Source organism: Branchiostoma lanceolatum, chromosome 5 (genome assembly GCF_035083965.1).
Source record: "Branchiostoma lanceolatum isolate klBraLanc5 chromosome 5, klBraLanc5.hap2, whole genome shotgun sequence".
Classification (NCBI taxonomy): Eukaryota; Metazoa; Chordata; class Leptocardii; order Amphioxiformes; family Branchiostomatidae; genus Branchiostoma; species Branchiostoma lanceolatum.
The window spans coordinates 9638826-9655284 of record NC_089726.1 but is presented as its reverse complement, the minus strand read 5'-3'; the positions used below and the strand labels follow the sequence as shown (position 1 = coordinate 9655284).

The following is a 16459-nucleotide window of genomic DNA, read 5'->3' as shown; positions in this document are numbered from 1 at the left end:
TGAAACAGTAGAAGTAGCTTTTCAGTCATTTTCTCCACAAAATATCACTATTTTTGATCAAGGACATTCTATTGTTATAATGTCCTTGCTTAATTGTCCAGTCCCCTGAGACTGTACACGTTGTTGTCTGCTGTTCAAGATTGGCGAAAATGGCGTCGGGGGTAGCAGCAAGATCACCCCAAGACCAGGACACCTCTGCCCTCAGATTCAAGAGAAGAAGGCTACTCAAAAGCTTTGTCGCTGTTCTAATTGTCTGTACGATCATTCAGCTATTTCTGTATACGTCACCAAGGTATGGTTGTTTTTATTTCACACAAACTTTACAATTACTTTTAACAGTAGTTCGAAGCTATGCACATAAATGTTTGGTACATTCGCCGTACGTTCTTTTACATAACGTTACGATTGACATAATCAAACGTTGGTAAGGATTCACGTCAATTCTGTGTGTCACAAGATAGCTAAATGTTGCAAAGAGCACTCACAACAGTCCCAGGAATACCCCCATTTCTTCTGTCGTATCACAATGCTGTACAACGTATGTCCTGGTGCTAAGAACTTTGTCAACCTCATGAAACAATACACTGATATCTAACAAACTCTCAAACATATTCCACCAGACTAAAGATAGCAACAAAGGCAATCTCGCGTGTTTCACTCAACATCCTGCGGAGAAACACCACTAGATTGGAGGCAACAACGAAGGAGCCTGCCTACATCCTGCACAAAAACACCACTAAGTTAGAGGTAACAACAAAGACAGTGCCACCTGTACAACGCTATAACCTGCTAAAAAACACAACTGTCCAGCCTCGTGTTAGAACAACACGTCCAACGTTGACCACGTCTCAGACAGTGTTATCGAAGTGGACATATCGTGCTGAAGAGATGAGAAAAATCAGGTCAGTGAAGACTTCAAACTGAGTACTAATATATCCATTCCAGTGACTTGATTATGCAAACAAGGACTTCATTTGCATAATGAATTAGAATATTTTCTTAACCTATTGTATTTTATGGTAGGGCTTTCTAACGAGGGCGGGTCAAAAAGTAATGCAAGTGGTTCTATAAGAGGCTCATTTTTTTCATCGCATAAGTTGAAATTTGGCACAAATGTAAAGGAACATATCTTATTGAGATCGAAATATCTCAACTTGTTGTTCAGATTTTTATGAGCGACTGAGTTAATTTTATGATGACCACCATGATGTTTTAAAACCACTTGCAAATAGAGATGAACATTCGAAAAAGGACAAAAACATATACAGATTCCAGTTCTCGTAAGAATAACTGGGTTTTACTGACTCTTCCAGGAAAGACACAAGAATGTTGCATCCTGACGTGAGGCTCCTGACGCGCAAGTTGGGGATCTGGCCGGGAACCTGCGAAAAGAAATTAGGAAACTCCTGCAAGCTCTTAAAGCATAACGTTGGTTATCACACAACATGCGCTGTTGTAGGCAACGGTGGCATACTCTTGGACAGTCAATGCGGTGCTGAAATAGATTCCAAGGACTACGTTATACGTATGGACCTGCCTGCGATCAGAGGGTTCGAAAGAGACGTTGGCCGAAAGACCAACATGACAATTCTGAACGTGAGCACGCCCAGACGGATCGCGGTTTCATCTCATCTGAAAAACAGGACTCGGGATGTGTACGAGAGTCGCCTGCGAGACATCAACGGGTCGGTTCTAGTTGCAGGAGACAGACTGGAGATGGATAATCTGAAGAAGGCTGTACAGAAGTACGAGACGCATCACATTCCGTTTTCATTCGTCTTGTTGACCAGCCACGGTAGCTTTAAATTAGGGAAGCTGATTCGCAGGTAAGTTATGCACGTAGAAGTTGTCATACAGTGATTAGCTTCACCCGAAAAGAAGCGGCATAAGTTATATTTCCAGGCATAACTATGAACTACGCAGCCTTCTATCAATATATTCACATTCAATATCACTAGCACTTGCAGAGGATGCCCCTTTGAATTGAACATCAATCGAAATGTTAGATATGTCACTTCTATAAGCTGAAGCTAACCACTTTTGAATGTCCCTCGTTAGTATATCTCAAAGTTGATTAGCGATGTCACCATAACGTTACCCATGATCAGTTCAAACGCAAATTGTGTGAAGTTTTTTACTATAGCAGAATAACATTATTTGTAAGTATCACAGTGTATGCATCACAGTGAACGTGATATCAGACCATCACTGCCTGCCATTGCCAGGACTATGTATGGACATTCTTGTTTTTAACACATTTTTTAAGGCATAAAAAGCATAACGAATAAAGAATTATAACGAATAAAGAATAATAACGAGTAACGAAAGACTTCTCCCCCATCATTTAAGTGCTTCGATGAGAAATAATGAGAATCACGTGCGATGTAAGAAAGTCTGTATTGATTTCAATTCGACAATTTTCTATTTATTTTCATGTACAAATCAGGACTGCGGCGAAGGTAGCAGGGAATGCAATCACCAGTAGTGCTCCCTCCACCGGCCTGGCTACCATTCTTACCGCCAGCGCGTTCTGCGACCAGATCTACATGTACGGCTTCTTCCCATTTCACAAAGATGCGCATAAGAGACCTCTCCCTTACCACTACTACCCGGGGGACTCCATCGAGCCGATTTTCTTGGACCCAAGGCACCGCATGGACAAGGAATACAATTTCTACAAAAGCCTTCACCAAAGGGGGGTTGTGAAGCTACAGGTTGAGAAATGTGACGACCAATGAAGTGTTAACTCTACAAATGTTATCAACATGAAAGTTCATGTGTTGATGCATAGTTTTATAGTATCGTTGAAGTTATCGCTGAGTGCTGTTTATGTCTGCATTTGGAGCGAGAAGATATTTGGAGCTAATGCATCTTATAAGTGACTAAACATAGTAAAGGCGTTACCGGATAAGCTCTAGCTTATCATAACTTTACTTGACAATGTATGTACAGATTATGAAATAGAATATCCAAAAGAACGTTGTATATTGGTATCATCGATCCTCCCGTATATAAATCGTCATCTTCCGTAAAAATCATGCCTGTCTTTCAGGTAGCTTCTGTCCTGCCACGAATAATTATAAAACCGGCTGTGCAAATGTACTTATAAGGACATACAAGTTTACAAATCTGTGCAATTACTTTTATCTTGGGTTTCCTAATACCTGGATGTCTTATCTTCATCGAGATAACGTTGTTATTAGTTTTCTTTTTGTCGTCTTTTGGCTCTCCCTAAGGATTTGGGATCTTCCTCAGACTCAAGAACAGAGAATGCTATAAGACACTGTGCAGTGAAGTACGTGGACAGGTTGAGGAGCCTAGCGTGCGGGATGGGGGCTCGGAACTTGTTCACGGCCAGGACAAAGTCGGACACGACGAACAGCACTGAGCCGACGCAGGCGGACAGTCTTGGCCACGTCACGCCATGACGTAACCGTGACGTAGCTGCAGCCGTCATAGAGAAGATGAGGATGACGTACAAGCCGCACAGTGGCGTCAGTGCGCCCTTTAACCCTGGGAGGATGTAGGTGTACGTCAGGACTGCGGTTGCCATGGTGACGACTGTGGTGCCGTCCAAGGTGATGTGTGTGACGTCGAAAGCCAATGCGTAGAGTAGCTGTGCCAGGGCGAATGCTAGGAGACCTGTGGAAATACAAACGGACACACGACTGTGAGCATTACAGTACGGTTGAACGTTGATAGCCACAGGGTTAGAAAAAAGGGAAAGACGCAAATGGAATCACACACTCTCTCTCTCTCTCTCTCTCACACACACACACACACACACACACGCACACACACACACACACACACACACACACACACACACACACACACACACACACACACAGGGAAAGAGGGGAAAAGAAACGCACCTGCACGCATAAGAAAAATGAAAATAAAGTAACTAACTTCAGAGAAGATCTAGAGAAACCGTAATGGTTGATTACCGAAAATAAACCATTCTGACGAGTGTATCCAGAACAAGCAGAAGTCTCCCACAGATGAGAACATCAGGCCAGCCGCTAGGAGGCGCGCGTATGTAGTGTGACACCTTTTCTCCACCTTCATAAAAGAAATGTCGGTTTGCCATCAATCATTGTGACCTGACGTTTTTCAACCATGGGCTCTTACATAACTCGTCATGTCAAGGGTTTCTTTATCGGTGCTACTAGTACTTGTCCAAAGGAGAAGTTGTCCGTTTTAGTCCGGGGACAAGTTTTATGTGATCGCGTGTTACTACAATAAAACTACTTGGGAATGTAAGAACTTTAGTTTCCCGATTGGCATTAGAAGCACTACAACTTGATTCTTTTCTAAATGGTAGGAGCAAACTTGCATACACGTCACCAGGTTAGTCATTTGTGTCCGTGTTCTCGCTGCTTTGTTGTAATTGTTTGCGAATTGGTTTGAATTAATCAAAACTAAGGCACTATTTCCATTAAAGTTATTGAGATCGTTTGACGTAGATGGCAGTGTTTCACTGATTATACTACTACCAGACACGATATCATTAGCTTGGAACATAAAACCGTAAGATAAATCTTCTCACCTGAACGAAAACAGTCAGCGTTGCCACAGGAAGGCTTTTGAGTACCGCTCCTACTGTCTCGTTTGGTGTTCCAGCGTAAACTGATGCCAAGTACGCTACCATGGAAACTACAAATAACCCAAAAGTCTTCATTTTTTCTCTCGGTAATAGCTCAGACTTTCACGACGCTAGTGAAGGTTAGCGTTGGCAGAGGAGCGACGTGCAATGGCGACCAACGTTTTCCAGTGTACTTTCAACTGTCAAACAAAGAAAGGCTAAAGTTCACCAGCTTCAAATTACCTTAACAATTAGTATAACCGGCATAACCGCCCCAGCGGAACAGAGCAGCACTGCAGCGGCAGCTGGTTACGAGGGGTGATCAATAAGTCATCGGCCTCACCCAGAAGTAAGGTGCACAACTCAAATTCTGGGGCATAATTATGTAGTATGACATCTTTTAGCAATATCCACCAAACTTCAAATCATTATGATCATTACTTTACAGACGGCACTTAGTGACATTAGGTGAGGTAGAAGGATAAAAACATAAAACATGGACAATTGAGCGGTGACTTGAGGTGTGCGGGCCGACTTGCTCTGCTGAAAGTCAGATACCCACTTCTTTTTTGTTGAAATAAGAAGGGAATCTTTATCAAACATTTTGACAATGTCTTCGAAGATTTTATGCCGATTTTAGGCATGAAGAACTCGACCCACACAGCTCTGACCACAATGTACCCTTGTTTTTCTCGTCACTTACCTAGTAGTTTTTGGACGTCGACTAAAAAGTATTCGCTACAATAATTTGAAGTTTGGTGCATATTGCTAAAAGATGTCACACTACATAATTATGCCCCAAAATTTGGATTGTGCACCTTATTTCTTGGTGAGGCCGTAACTTATTGATCACCCCTCGTGCGTTACATCGGACAGTCGGCCACTCATGTCACCTCCAGCTCTGCACGTCTAACTCTTGGCGTTGTCTAAAGCCTTTTAGCGAGGTTGCCTTGACGTATACGTTTACTTGTGTAAGTTGGTCATTCACATTACAGCTGTAAAATGACAGTTGTACTAAACACACCGCACACAAAAAACAAAGCCAGTAAAGTACCAAGTGATATTGCACCCACTGTTTATTCCTTCTACAGAAAGTATTGATTACTCAGCTCGCAATGCTTGATCACGACTTGCTCTCAGTTACAGAGTTGGTAAACGTCGTGGAACAAATAACCTAACGGATAATTTGAGTGAAAACAAGAACGTCGACGTCTTGTCGTGTCAGATAATGACAAATGACAAAACAAACATTATCACTTGACTACTATTGGAAACATGACTTTGACTACAGTTAAGGTAAAGAATCATCATTTTACGAACATTTTCCAAAACCACAGGGACTGTCACTCGAGCTAATGACACTAAGGGACAAACGTCAGGGGTTGAATTTCTTTTCCCGTCTACGGGCGCTGGTCTCCTTCGACAGGGCGCTCGTCTCCTACGGCAGGGCCGTCTCCACCCTCGGGTTGCTCGGCTCCACCCTCGGGTTGCTCGGCTCCACCCTCGGGTTGCTCGGCTCCACCCTCGGGTTGCTCGGCTCCACCCTCGGGTTGCTCGGCTCCACCCTCGGGTTGCTCGGCTCCTTCCTCTGGGCGTGGGCGCTCGTCTCCTCCCTCGGGGCGCTCGTCTCCACCCTCGGGCCGGTCTACTAGCCCAGGGCGCATGGTGGGCCTGGGACGTGTTTCGTCCTCAGAACCCGAGGGCCAGCAGGCCTGTCCAAAGTGGCAGGAAACCAGCAGGAATACGGTACAGCTGAGAAGGATGAATCTCACCGAAGCCATGTTGATACCTATAGGGAATGACACGTAAAAACAGAACACTTTTAGCCAACGAAATTTTACTGACATTCTGCAGCTTGACTTGGCATATTGCGTTCAAACGAAACCACGAGCCTCCCTTTTCTCCTACGAACTAAAGATATTTCCATTCAAAGGGCCAATTTTTTACAGGTTTGCGTAGCGAACCCTGTAAAGGATCCCGACGGTCGGGTTGTGGGTTGGCCGCCATCTTGAATTGTGACGACACGGATCGCCATTTTGACGTCATTTTGTCGTCGGCTTGCGTGGGGGCCGCCAGACTCCGTGGCGCGCGGATGATTTGTTATGGTTCCTTCTCTTCACCCAACGCCACCCCGCCCCCACCATACCACGTGTAGCTTGACACAAATAACCTCCTTGGTGGGCCTGACATAGTTATACACTCAGGCGTAACAACAACAAAGACAGCGACCTAACAGAACATCCATTTGGGCGGAGTAAGTGACTTGTCCCCTGAGTGTAGATCTGCCAGCCTATAATTGGGAGGGGTGTTTTGGGGGTCGCTAACGTTCTCTCTATTTTTAACAAATCGGCACACAACTATCATCGTGCACACATTCAACTCAAATAAAATGAAAAATTCAATACCACTAAAAAGACCCAGTAATCGCTTAACTAACATAGCAAACCTGAAGTATATGTGGCACAAATATTTAACTCTAGTTTCTGAAATCACTTTGCATTATATGCCAGAGCCACCATTTTGAATTTGAAAACACAATGCTAAAACGGCTTTGGTATTCGACTATTTAGAGCGTATCCGAATTTCTCACCGGATGAATAAAGAGAACAGTTATACAGGCACACGGTTAACCGTAATAGATCATTTTCAGCAAGGAAAATTCTAAAAATGATGTATCTCGGATCGTCATTACCTCATATTCAACAGGTTGCCAAGTCTGATTAACCTGGAAAATGTCTGAGCATGGCACGGAAATCTATTTGAAAGACTGACTGCATTTATGCAATCGGTCTAAAAAAATTCCCTCAGATTTAATCTATTGACTATCTCATTTCAAACGTCATATTAGAATTGAAAACAGCCCAGAAATGTAATTGTGAGTGATCGTCAAAGTAGGATCAAGCTTAAGGTTTAAATGTTAGGCTTTGACATTTTTCTTTATCTGCTGTTCCCATTAGTTGGGAGGATAACAGAGGCAGCTAAAGTAATGGATACATTCTGATAAGGACTGCAAAGTATTGCCACTGACGATACCGATAAAGGGAACGAACGGGTGAACAAATCTTACAAATGTCCTCGCATCTTTCGTCCAAAGCTTCAAGTACGACTAAAATTTAGGAATGTTATGGTACATTCAGGAATAGTGTAGAAAGTAAAGCCCCCTATCTCAATGGACCTGCGGCAAGTTGGCGACCTCGCTGTGACCGACCGATTTGACAGCGCGCTCAGCAAATTACATCGATAAAAAAACCAATAGTTTTTCGCTTTATGTGTTTTGTTGCCTTTTAGTCAAACTTGTACGTTTTGAATCACATTCCCATTCCCATAGTCAAGGGTAACACAAATCTAATGCCGCGGGTCCAGTTAGACAGAAAGGAGAAAACATCACCAGTATACTCACTGAGTATCTCCTCTCTTGCGAAGGGTTGATGTTGTTGATCTGATGATGTGGCGGCGTCTGACTCCTGTCCAACGAACCCCACAATTTAAACACCTGGTCGGAGAAAGGAGTCGTCCCGTGGTGGTACGACATGTCATTTGTACCTGTCTCCAGGCGGTGTCGACGTCATCGTACCTGGTCAAGCATTCATGTCTTAAGGGTGGAGTCTACCCGTCCTGGCACAGGCGTCACGGAGAATGCAATCTATTTGTTCAACTTGTGAGAGGTCGGTAGTTGTCATGGCAACAACAACAAAAAACCAAACGGTTTAAGCCTAAAGGTTTATCGTTGAGGCTTATTGCGAATGTAAGGCATCTTAACAGACATCAATTATGAAGTAGCAGCATTATCTTCTTGTGAAGTGAATGCCTTCACGCTACACTCCAATCCACCTCTCAGTCAAACCCATAAAGGTTTGTCCTATGTTAGCTCTGATAAAAATTCACAAACAAAGCAAAAGATTTCGGATGGAATTCGAAAGGGCAACTATGACCTGGATGTATAGGTATGAGCGTCGAAATCAGATCTGAAAAGTATAAATCATGATCAGTTTGTCGTTTACCACGGCCGAAAATATGCCGGGGTAGACATGTGGGTCACCAGTCATACCTGTTGTCCGATACGCCACACGGTGGCCTGCCGGTCGGTTTCAGGGAGACGCCCATACCAGGGTATTCACGCGACCTCATTATTTCAGTAGTTATGCCTTGGTCTTGCAGGTAATGCAGATAGGGGCATTGACTTTACCCCATCCTGCAGAATACTGGTAAAAAACGATATGTAGTTAATTGTCTTTACTGAAAAGCTCAATTAGGAAAATCCTTTGCAAAAAATGACCGGAACGTTCATGAAGAATGAACAATGAAGTGTGCTGATCCCGTAAATTTTGTCACTACCCTTGATGACCTGATTATCTAAAACATCCAATCGTCGTCTCTGAGATTAACAGCAGACTTATTCCATTACGAATTCACGAATGGCACTAACGCTATACAAGAAGTACTCTCCTCCTGACATCATATTCCACTACGGCTGCGACCTCACTACGATAACGCTGCGACCTAAAATTTGACAGAGCGCTCAACGAATTTCACAGATAAAAGTGCATTTCGCGCATAATGTGTTTTCAGTCATACTTGTTCATTTTGCATGATATTCCAATTATGAAGTCAAGGGTTAGACGAATTCAAGTTAGGTCGCAGCGAGAGCGCAGCGCGATCGCCGTCTAGCGGAATGGGGTCCTTAGAAGAGTTGTATTGACGAAATGTTCTGTATGCACAGGCGAGACAGGTGTGCTAGCGAGCAAGGAGACTTTGAAACGCCCCCTTGCGTGTAGCAGTGGTATTAGATGGTAAGACTACATTTCGGTTTTCTTTTTACCCTATCAGAGCCTGATCTGCAGTACCACTTCTGATCGCTGCAAGAAGATTCGTCAAAGTGACCGTGATACCTTGATCAACGAAAATGTTATCATGATTAAACTTTTTCAAGATCTTTATAGGTCTGGACCTTTTTCTCCTACGATGGCTTTAAGTACTAGTATACATGTAGTCCAATCGTGTTTCGGCACAATTGCAGCTAAGACCTGGCCTACTTTTTCAAGTCCTGCCTCGGTCTCCACACTGAGCGTGACGTCATCATACAAACGACAGCTTGTTTACAAACGTCGTGTACACAAGTAAGAGAACATCTGTACACCTCTATTCAGTAAAATCTTTTATTCACTTAGCAACATTCAAATACTACATTCTTCAAGCTCTGGAGAACATGTGTCCGAAATACTAATATCCAGACCTTCACATATATACAGACGTCAATTAAAATCATTGATGACATTTTCTCAATCAAAAATATTTGCTGGGTACCTGATTTGATTACATTTTGTTTGCAAATATGATAAAGTCTCTGTCGGTCGTTAGATTACAGCAAGAAAGCAACTATGTATGATTTAAACTGATGATGCATTAGTTTTGATTTTGTCATAGAGCGGATATTATTGTGACAGTCATGAGCACTGGTATGAGTTACAAAATTTCATATCAAGTGAATAAAAATAGCTTTCCATCGCAAATAAAACATTACTGCAAAACGCAATAAAGAGAACACAAACCAGGACTTCAGACAGTCCAAAATGCAGACGCAAGCTTAATTGGTTCTTCTCAGCTTTAGCTGTTCGTAGTGCAGATATAGCCATGATAATGATGTTGTTACCCAGCGTTGTGTTGGGGATGATAATTCAACGATTAATCCTCGTTGAGGCACTGGAAGAAAACATTAATGATAATATTACGTAAGTACATGCTTCTCAAATAGGGCATACTATAGCGTTTACCAATTTCTACAATGGAATGTTTGTTCTTGTACTAATGAGAATAGTTTTAATTGAAAGAAGAGGTTAGTTTTTACTTCATTCTATTGAACTCACCGCGCAGATCCACACGAAAATCCAGGGCCAGAAGAAGAAACTGATGAGGCAGTGCATGGCGTGGTTCACCTTAGGACGGCTGGAATAATACAGGTAATCAATAAGACGACAGAGTTATCATATTTCTGTCAATCATAGAATTGTTTTCACCATATCAACATATCAATTCAGAGTTTTGGATAAGTAGCTGGTGAACTCCACATTCTGGGTCAATCACTGGCGAAAGACAGTGGAGGCTGTCTGAAACGTCTGACGTCTACAAAATTATACAAAATTGCTTGAGCAACTGTTTGCCAGTTCTTTACTTATAAGTAGAATCTTATTTTGTGTTTCTATTTTGTAGTTTGCAGTAGGAAATTTTAAGTCTGTATCTTTTGTTGTATCAATAACGCTTCCCTCCGTACCTTTCGTTCTGGACGACGACTGTCTGCGCTGCGGGCTGAGCCATGACCACCGTGGTCTGCTGCTGGGCAGCGGCAGGTGGCGGGCCGTACCCAGGGGCCGGGGCGTATCCCTGCTGGGGTGGTGGGGCGTACCCCCCGGGTGGAGGTGCCCCGTACCCTTGGGGAGGAGGTGCCCCGTACCCCTGGGGCGGTGGCGCCCCGTACCCCTGGGGCGGTGGCGCCCCGTACCCCTGGGGTGGTTGTGCCCCGTACCCCGGCTGAGGTGGTGGTGTGTACGCAGGCTAGTGTAAGAAAACAGATTTGTACAGTATAACGACATGCGCTATGGTTATGAAGTTTTTATCATGTTAGTTTAGATTAAGAAGGAAAGGTTTTCGGGACGCAGAGGTGATATAATCTGGCAAACAGCTGGTATAAACGTCACCTCTAGAAAATGAAAATGAAAAGTGACAAAAACAAATACAGGTACATGTACAAAATGATGTACAGGATTTGGGTCGGGCAATCCATGATGGAATTTAATGTTTAAAGCAGGTTCATATTTGGAATCGTATATTGAATGTTTTTAGCAGGTAAGTAGAAGTTACTTTCTTTCTATTCATAATCAGGGAATTCCGATGACTTAACGTTATAACACTTATATATTGTAGAATTTTCAAATCAAGTGCACGCAGGCTTAGTACTGTACATTGGTATCGAGCAACCCCTTAGTTATATGTAACTGGTGTGTAATTCTCACCATCTAAGTCAAGCAAATTCTTCCTAAATACTTATACAAGTCCTCATGCGTTTCAAGTGTGTATGTCCTGAATGTGAAAGAAGAAAATGCTCCGCCCATACGGTGACGTCGCCAAAAGGCTAGGACGACTAGTACGTACGTCTGGGACATAACCAGGAGGCGCTGGTCCAGGTGCAGCCATCTTTTCCATAGGTCAAGGACAACAAAATCCCAAGATCCGCAACTGCTGTTTAATCTACAAGGACGGAAAGAGAGAAAAGAAAACGTACATCACTAGGAAATGAAAGTAGCTTTTTTCGATACAGCAAGAACCCGAGTCCCCCTGCCATCTTATATTTACACAAGAGTCATCGCTGTAGGACAAACTGGAGTCAGGCCAAAAACAGATCTAGAGTTCCCTATCCTGAGTCTTGCTTGGTAGAATATGTGTAACATCGATTGCCTAATCTGGGAAAGGCAATACTTGTTTTCCATCTTTAATACATTCACCCCTCCACAGACGAAATGTTGCTAGATCTATTCTGTAGTTATGTTCATGATAAATCACTAAATGTTCTGACGAGCTGCAGTCACTTGTACCTTTCCATATGTATTTATCTAATGCCCTTTAAACCAAAGAACAAGACTGCCTACGTTTACAGAAGTAAATCACTTCCTCCACATTCGAAACTTCGGCCGAAAGTACAACTTCTCGGAGTCATTCAGATACACGGTTTTAACTCCCGTTCTGAATGGCGATAAACCTTTAAGATCTTATGTGACTGTCTACAAAAACTCAAAAGTTGGTTGTCATGTCTCTGTAAGTGGGTTGTATAAGCCATTTTGAAACCGCTGTAAGTCAGAGCAAGAAATAAACTGAACTTGTTGATGTCAGATCATGACTGTGATATTAAAGGCTACTTCCACCCGTAAAAATGGTCCTGCGGAAACCAAACACTAAAATTGGTTTACTCTGATTGTCGCAGCACACCTTTATTCGTTTACACTTACATAACTTACCTCTATGCTGGGGTACAACAGTGGCAGCTCTCAAGAGTGCAGCAAAATGTCCTTCCCAGGTTTGGTTTCAGCGCACCCAGGTTTGTGTTGTCACAATCAGAAGGGTACATAAAGGTAGCCATGGTCACGAGATGTAACCCGACCCGACACTTCTGTCTGTCTGTGTTAACCTAATTTTATTACGGTTTCAAGTTGTCGCTGGCCCAGTTACGTCAGACATTGGATCAACATTGGTGCAGGGGTTTTTTAGCGAACCACACAGAAAGGACAAACAACAGTCGACGGTAAAGAGATAAACAGGCCTAGGCGAAACGTGACGAGGCATCTTTTGTTTTGACTTCCATCTCCAAGAGACCGTGCAAGAGACATAATAGTAGTAGGCATCCTTCCAATGATGGTAGCACTCTGCTGTAGTGGCCATGGTCAGCTGTGGCGTGTTATTTATCAGTCCTATTCTTGCGCGGTAGACCTGGCTACCCATATAAAGGTAGAGAAGTTCTTGGGTTGTTGTCTCTCTTTTCGTTTCTATCTTTTTACCTAAACCGGCTTGTTGCCTAACAGACGCTATAGTGTCATTGAACATATCAATAAAAATAATTCAAAAACTACACGGACGACAAGTATGCATGATAACACAATATTAATGAATTCATTCAAAATATAGGATTCCAGCCTTAGTGAGGCCATGTTGATTTGATTATTTTAATTTGTTCAAACTTCCTGGCCACCTAGATTTCATATACGCAAATAACGATGTACAAATTATACACATGATAGGTGTACAACAACGATTGTGAAATTTTCCATTCCCAAAGTTACGTTCATTACACTATAATCGTTTCTTTTGAAAGATTAATAAAGGTACTCTTCAGCTCCATTGATGCATATATAATGCTCATAGACGTAAAACATCGTCCAAAAATACTGGCGTCATTGAGACATATTTTCTTGAATAAACATTTCGTAGAGCTATAGTATATCCCCAAACAGTTGTACAGATCATCACGGTATTGATATTTGTCTTGAATACTATTTCTGTACCTTGTACATTACTAAAACAATATCGTTATATGATTTGCACAGTCCCAATTATCCAATAAACCGACTTAGAGGTTTAAATTCATTTGTGTGAAAGCTTCTCCCACCTCTCTTACGTTTGGTCCCATGAAATGGAATGAAAGATTTGATGACAGAACGAAATATAATTGCAGCCATACATGCACGTACAGGACATTGAAACTACCACAAGTCATTTCTAGATTACATTTCCATTTAAAACTTAACTTTACAAATAAACTTCTGTGTTTACTCTTCTACATTGACCTCTTTGACCAACGACTGTGACATACACTGAAATAAAGTCCATCCCGCAAGTGTATCAAAACCTTGTCCTGCTGCTTTAATTTGATTTCTTAATTATAATCAGGTCATTACCACCTTTTTATGCGCTGCTGTGGCATATTTACTTCCGCACTCGGTGCGCTTCGCTGCGGTGTGACGCGTTATGTTGAACAATACCCCCGTCCAGCACGTCGCCGGCACGTAAGCAAGAACCTGCGTTTAAGGTCGTGTTCGTGTATCTAGGGTTAATATCTCGTATATAGGTTCATTTAGTTGTGTCCAAAGACATATATTATGCAACGGCTGTTACTCCGACGCAACGTTGACTGGAGAACAAAAGAGATTCGGCGGTTATAATAGGTTTAAATAGCAGGCTAATTCCGGATACGCATTACGTTCCCCCGACGTACCCGTGCATATACGGGATCCACATACAGGCAATGTAATGTGCAACCCAAATATATATGAGTCCAGTAGGACAAGGGTTAGGCTAGAGGGACGGGGAGGTCGAAGCATTTGATTTAAACTCAAAAGTTTCTGGCGAAGGGTTGGCTCTTCAGCTCCTGGGTGAAATGTTTAAACCATTTAGTCGGACGTGCTAGAGGTCTCGGAGTAGAGAAGAGAGGGTGGGGTCCGTCCATCCGTTGGTATGGATACTAGGGGTTTCTTCAGTCACCTTCCATCATACACTGGAAGAACAAAAAACAAGAAAGTGAATTTTTAAAAAAAGGTTTGAAAATGTAAGAGTGGCATAGCCTGGTTGCCATCCTACACTCGCTACCCTAAAAAAAAATATTTTTTAGGGTAGCGAGTGTAGGAGCCCCGGTAGAAATAGGATGACACCCAGGCTAAGAGTGGTACGGGAACTCTCAGTAAATAACAAGAGTGTGAAGAGTGTTAGACAATGTCATCACTCACCAAGACGATCCAGACGAACACCCACGGCCAGAAGAACAAAGTGATGATGCAGTGTAGACAGTGGTTCACTTCGAACCTGCAAGAATGATTTAGAGACACATGAAGAAATAACATTCAGTCAAGACATAATACGAAACCTTAAACATTTGGGTTTCTGCGTTGACAAAATCGATGAAAAGTACAGAGATCGTTTGTGATCCATTTCTAGACAAGACCACGAGTAGCTAGCATTTATTCTCGTAGTACTTAGTTGTGCTTACGTTCTCCTCTGGACAACTACAGTAGTAGGCTGCTGTTGCGCCACCACCACGGTGGTCTGCTGCTGTGCTGTTTGTGGATAGCCAGGCTGGACGGGATGGGGTGCATATCCCTGGGGCGGAACGCCTTACGGCTGGGGTGGGGGAGCATACCCTTGGGGCGGGGGAGCGTACCCCTGGGGTGGGGGAACGTATTCGGCCTGGGGTGGCGGGGCGTACCCCTGGGGTGGAGGGCCTGGGCCGTACTGTGGTGGCGGTGGTCCGGGCGCCTAGGTAAGACAGACATGTGATGATTATTGAGCATACACAGAGTCAGACATAAGGTTTTTGATTATAAATTGGCTATTAGGGAACACTATCTTAAAACAATAATGACAGTGGTATGCAATGCCTCTTCGGGGATACACTGATTATTAAGCTTGTATCTCCTTCGGTACACGGGGACTTTAGGGTGCTTGGTGGAGCCCATTGAAAAGCGGAACCCAGCTGGATTCATGCGGTAACCGCATTTCATAACCACACCTACTTTCGCTAATGATATAGCAGCGAAGAAAAGATGTTCACAGGGAACTGTATAATTGACTACCTGTTTCACCATTATAAAAGTGGATTTTTGTATCATTACCCCAATATGCGGTACCTGTTGACATGGACGGTTTGTCGACATCCTAACATACTGAATTGCGCCACACCAGGCAAATATTCGCATCTTAATCGATGAACACACCATTTACTACCAAACTTGTCATGTAGTTGCTTACTAGCCTATGGGCGATCAAATATCCAGCCGGTGTATCTAAGAAAAAGTTCTCGATTGTATCATTTTGTTTCTGAAAGCTTTTAGTTTGCGACGAATTATGATACTTAATATAACGTACGTTTATGCAGTAAGCCATTCCAACGATCCATTATGTACCGCCAGCAAAATCAACACACTACTTGCTTGGATAGGTTCTGTTGAAAAGATCTTGCCACAAACTTATATCTAATCCGCAATATAATGTAACACTATCACACTAGACCGATATTGTATACAATACGTCACCTGGTCTGTTGGTGAAACGCTCATAGTGCCCTGTAATGTCATCACACAATCTCTGGTCTTTCCTGTGTCTACACCTAACTGTAATATTCTGCGTTCACAATTACACGACAACCTGTTGACGTCAATACCTGACGACATCGTCAAGGTGATCCTATTTTGAGGATCATTGGATAATTACAGTCTATTGTTGAGAGGTTGGCTGTTGTCATAACAGTTATCATTTAGATCATCTTCACTTTAATCCACATAGGCTGTACTTCTTTCGAAATTCAGGTTATTTTGCCTTTTCATAAATAAATAATAT

At 42.8% G+C, this 16459-nt stretch overlaps 4 protein-coding genes and 1 long non-coding RNA gene across 6 annotated transcripts in view; 2 read left to right on the top strand and 3 right to left on the bottom strand.

Moving 5' to 3' along the window:
• LOC136434933 (mitochondrial carnitine/acylcarnitine carrier protein-like) overlaps positions 1 to 16459 on the top strand; it is a 154432-nt gene that overhangs the window by 57805 nt on the left and 80168 nt on the right. The gene's annotated exons all lie outside the window — the stretch shown is intronic.
• Positions 56 to 2799, top strand: LOC136434915 (alpha-2,8-sialyltransferase 8B-like). Its single transcript, XM_066428027.1, has 4 exons — positions 56 to 292; positions 621 to 902; positions 1314 to 1826; positions 2447 to 2799. Exons 1-4 carry the CDS (start codon positions 150 to 152, stop codon positions 2736 to 2738), a joined length of 1230 nt encoding a protein of 409 aa, XP_066284124.1. The 5' UTR covers positions 56 to 149; the 3' UTR covers positions 2739 to 2799.
• Positions 2386 to 4817, bottom strand: LOC136434916 (lysoplasmalogenase TMEM86A-like). Its single transcript, XM_066428028.1, has 3 exons — positions 4553 to 4817; positions 3951 to 4065; positions 2386 to 3642 (listed from the first exon to the last, which is right to left on the bottom strand). The coding sequence occupies exons 1-3, from the start codon at positions 4682 to 4684 to the stop codon at positions 3200 to 3202; spliced, it is 690 nt and encodes a 229-aa protein (XP_066284125.1). The 5' UTR covers positions 4685 to 4817; the 3' UTR covers positions 2386 to 3199.
• LOC136434913 (TM2 domain-containing protein DDB_G0277895-like) lies at positions 9731 to 12842 on the bottom strand. Of its 2 annotated transcripts, none has more exons than XM_066428026.1 (5): positions 12586 to 12842; positions 11735 to 11830; positions 10857 to 11137; positions 10453 to 10531; positions 9731 to 10288 (listed from the first exon to the last, which is right to left on the bottom strand). In XM_066428026.1, exons 2-5 carry the CDS (start codon positions 11783 to 11785, stop codon positions 10271 to 10273), a joined length of 429 nt encoding a protein of 142 aa, XP_066284123.1. In that variant the 5' UTR covers positions 11786 to 11830; positions 12586 to 12842; the 3' UTR covers positions 9731 to 10270. The 2 variants fall into 2 exon arrangements, with proteins under 2 accessions (XP_066284123.1, XP_066284122.1); XM_066428025.1 differs by having other exon boundaries at positions 12595 to 12838.
• LOC136434914 (uncharacterized) lies at positions 13218 to 15276 on the bottom strand. Its single transcript, XR_010755797.1, has 3 exons — positions 15114 to 15276; positions 14854 to 14929; positions 13218 to 14624 (listed from the first exon to the last, which is right to left on the bottom strand). It is a non-coding gene; the product is annotated as an uncharacterized lncRNA (long non-coding RNA).

Coding starts and splice junctions, on each gene's coding strand:
- LOC136434915 (XM_066428027.1), top strand. CDS start 150: ATGGCGTCGGGGGTAGCAGCAAGATCACCCCAAGACCAGGACACCTCT. Junction 293..620: donor TTTCTGTATACGTCACCAAG/GTATGGTTGTTT, acceptor ATATTCCACCAG/ACTAAAGATAGCAACAAAGG. Junction 1,827..2,446: donor TTAGGGAAGCTGATTCGCAG/GTAAGTTATGCA, acceptor TGTACAAATCAG/GACTGCGGCGAAGGTAGCAG.
- LOC136434916 (XM_066428028.1), bottom strand. CDS start 4,684: ATGAAGACTTTTGGGTTATTTGTAGTTTCCATGGTAGCGTACTTGGCA. Junction 4,066..4,552: donor CGCTGACTGTTTTCGTTCAG/GTGAGAAGATTT, acceptor TCTTTTATGAAG/GTGGAGAAAAGGTGTCACAC. Junction 3,643..3,950: donor GTCAGAATGGTTTATTTTCG/GTAATCAACCAT, acceptor GTATTTCCACAG/GTCTCCTAGCATTCGCCCTG.
- LOC136434913 (XM_066428026.1), bottom strand. CDS start 11,785: ATGGAAAAGATGGCTGCACCTGGACCAGCGCCTCCTGGTTATGTCCCA. Junction 11,138..11,734: donor CTCCTGGTTATGTCCCAGAC/GTACGTACTAGT, acceptor TTCTTACACTAG/CCTGCGTACACACCACCACC. Junction 10,532..10,856: donor GTCGTCGTCCAGAACGAAAG/GTACGGAGGGAA, acceptor GTATTATTCCAG/CCGTCCTAAGGTGAACCACG.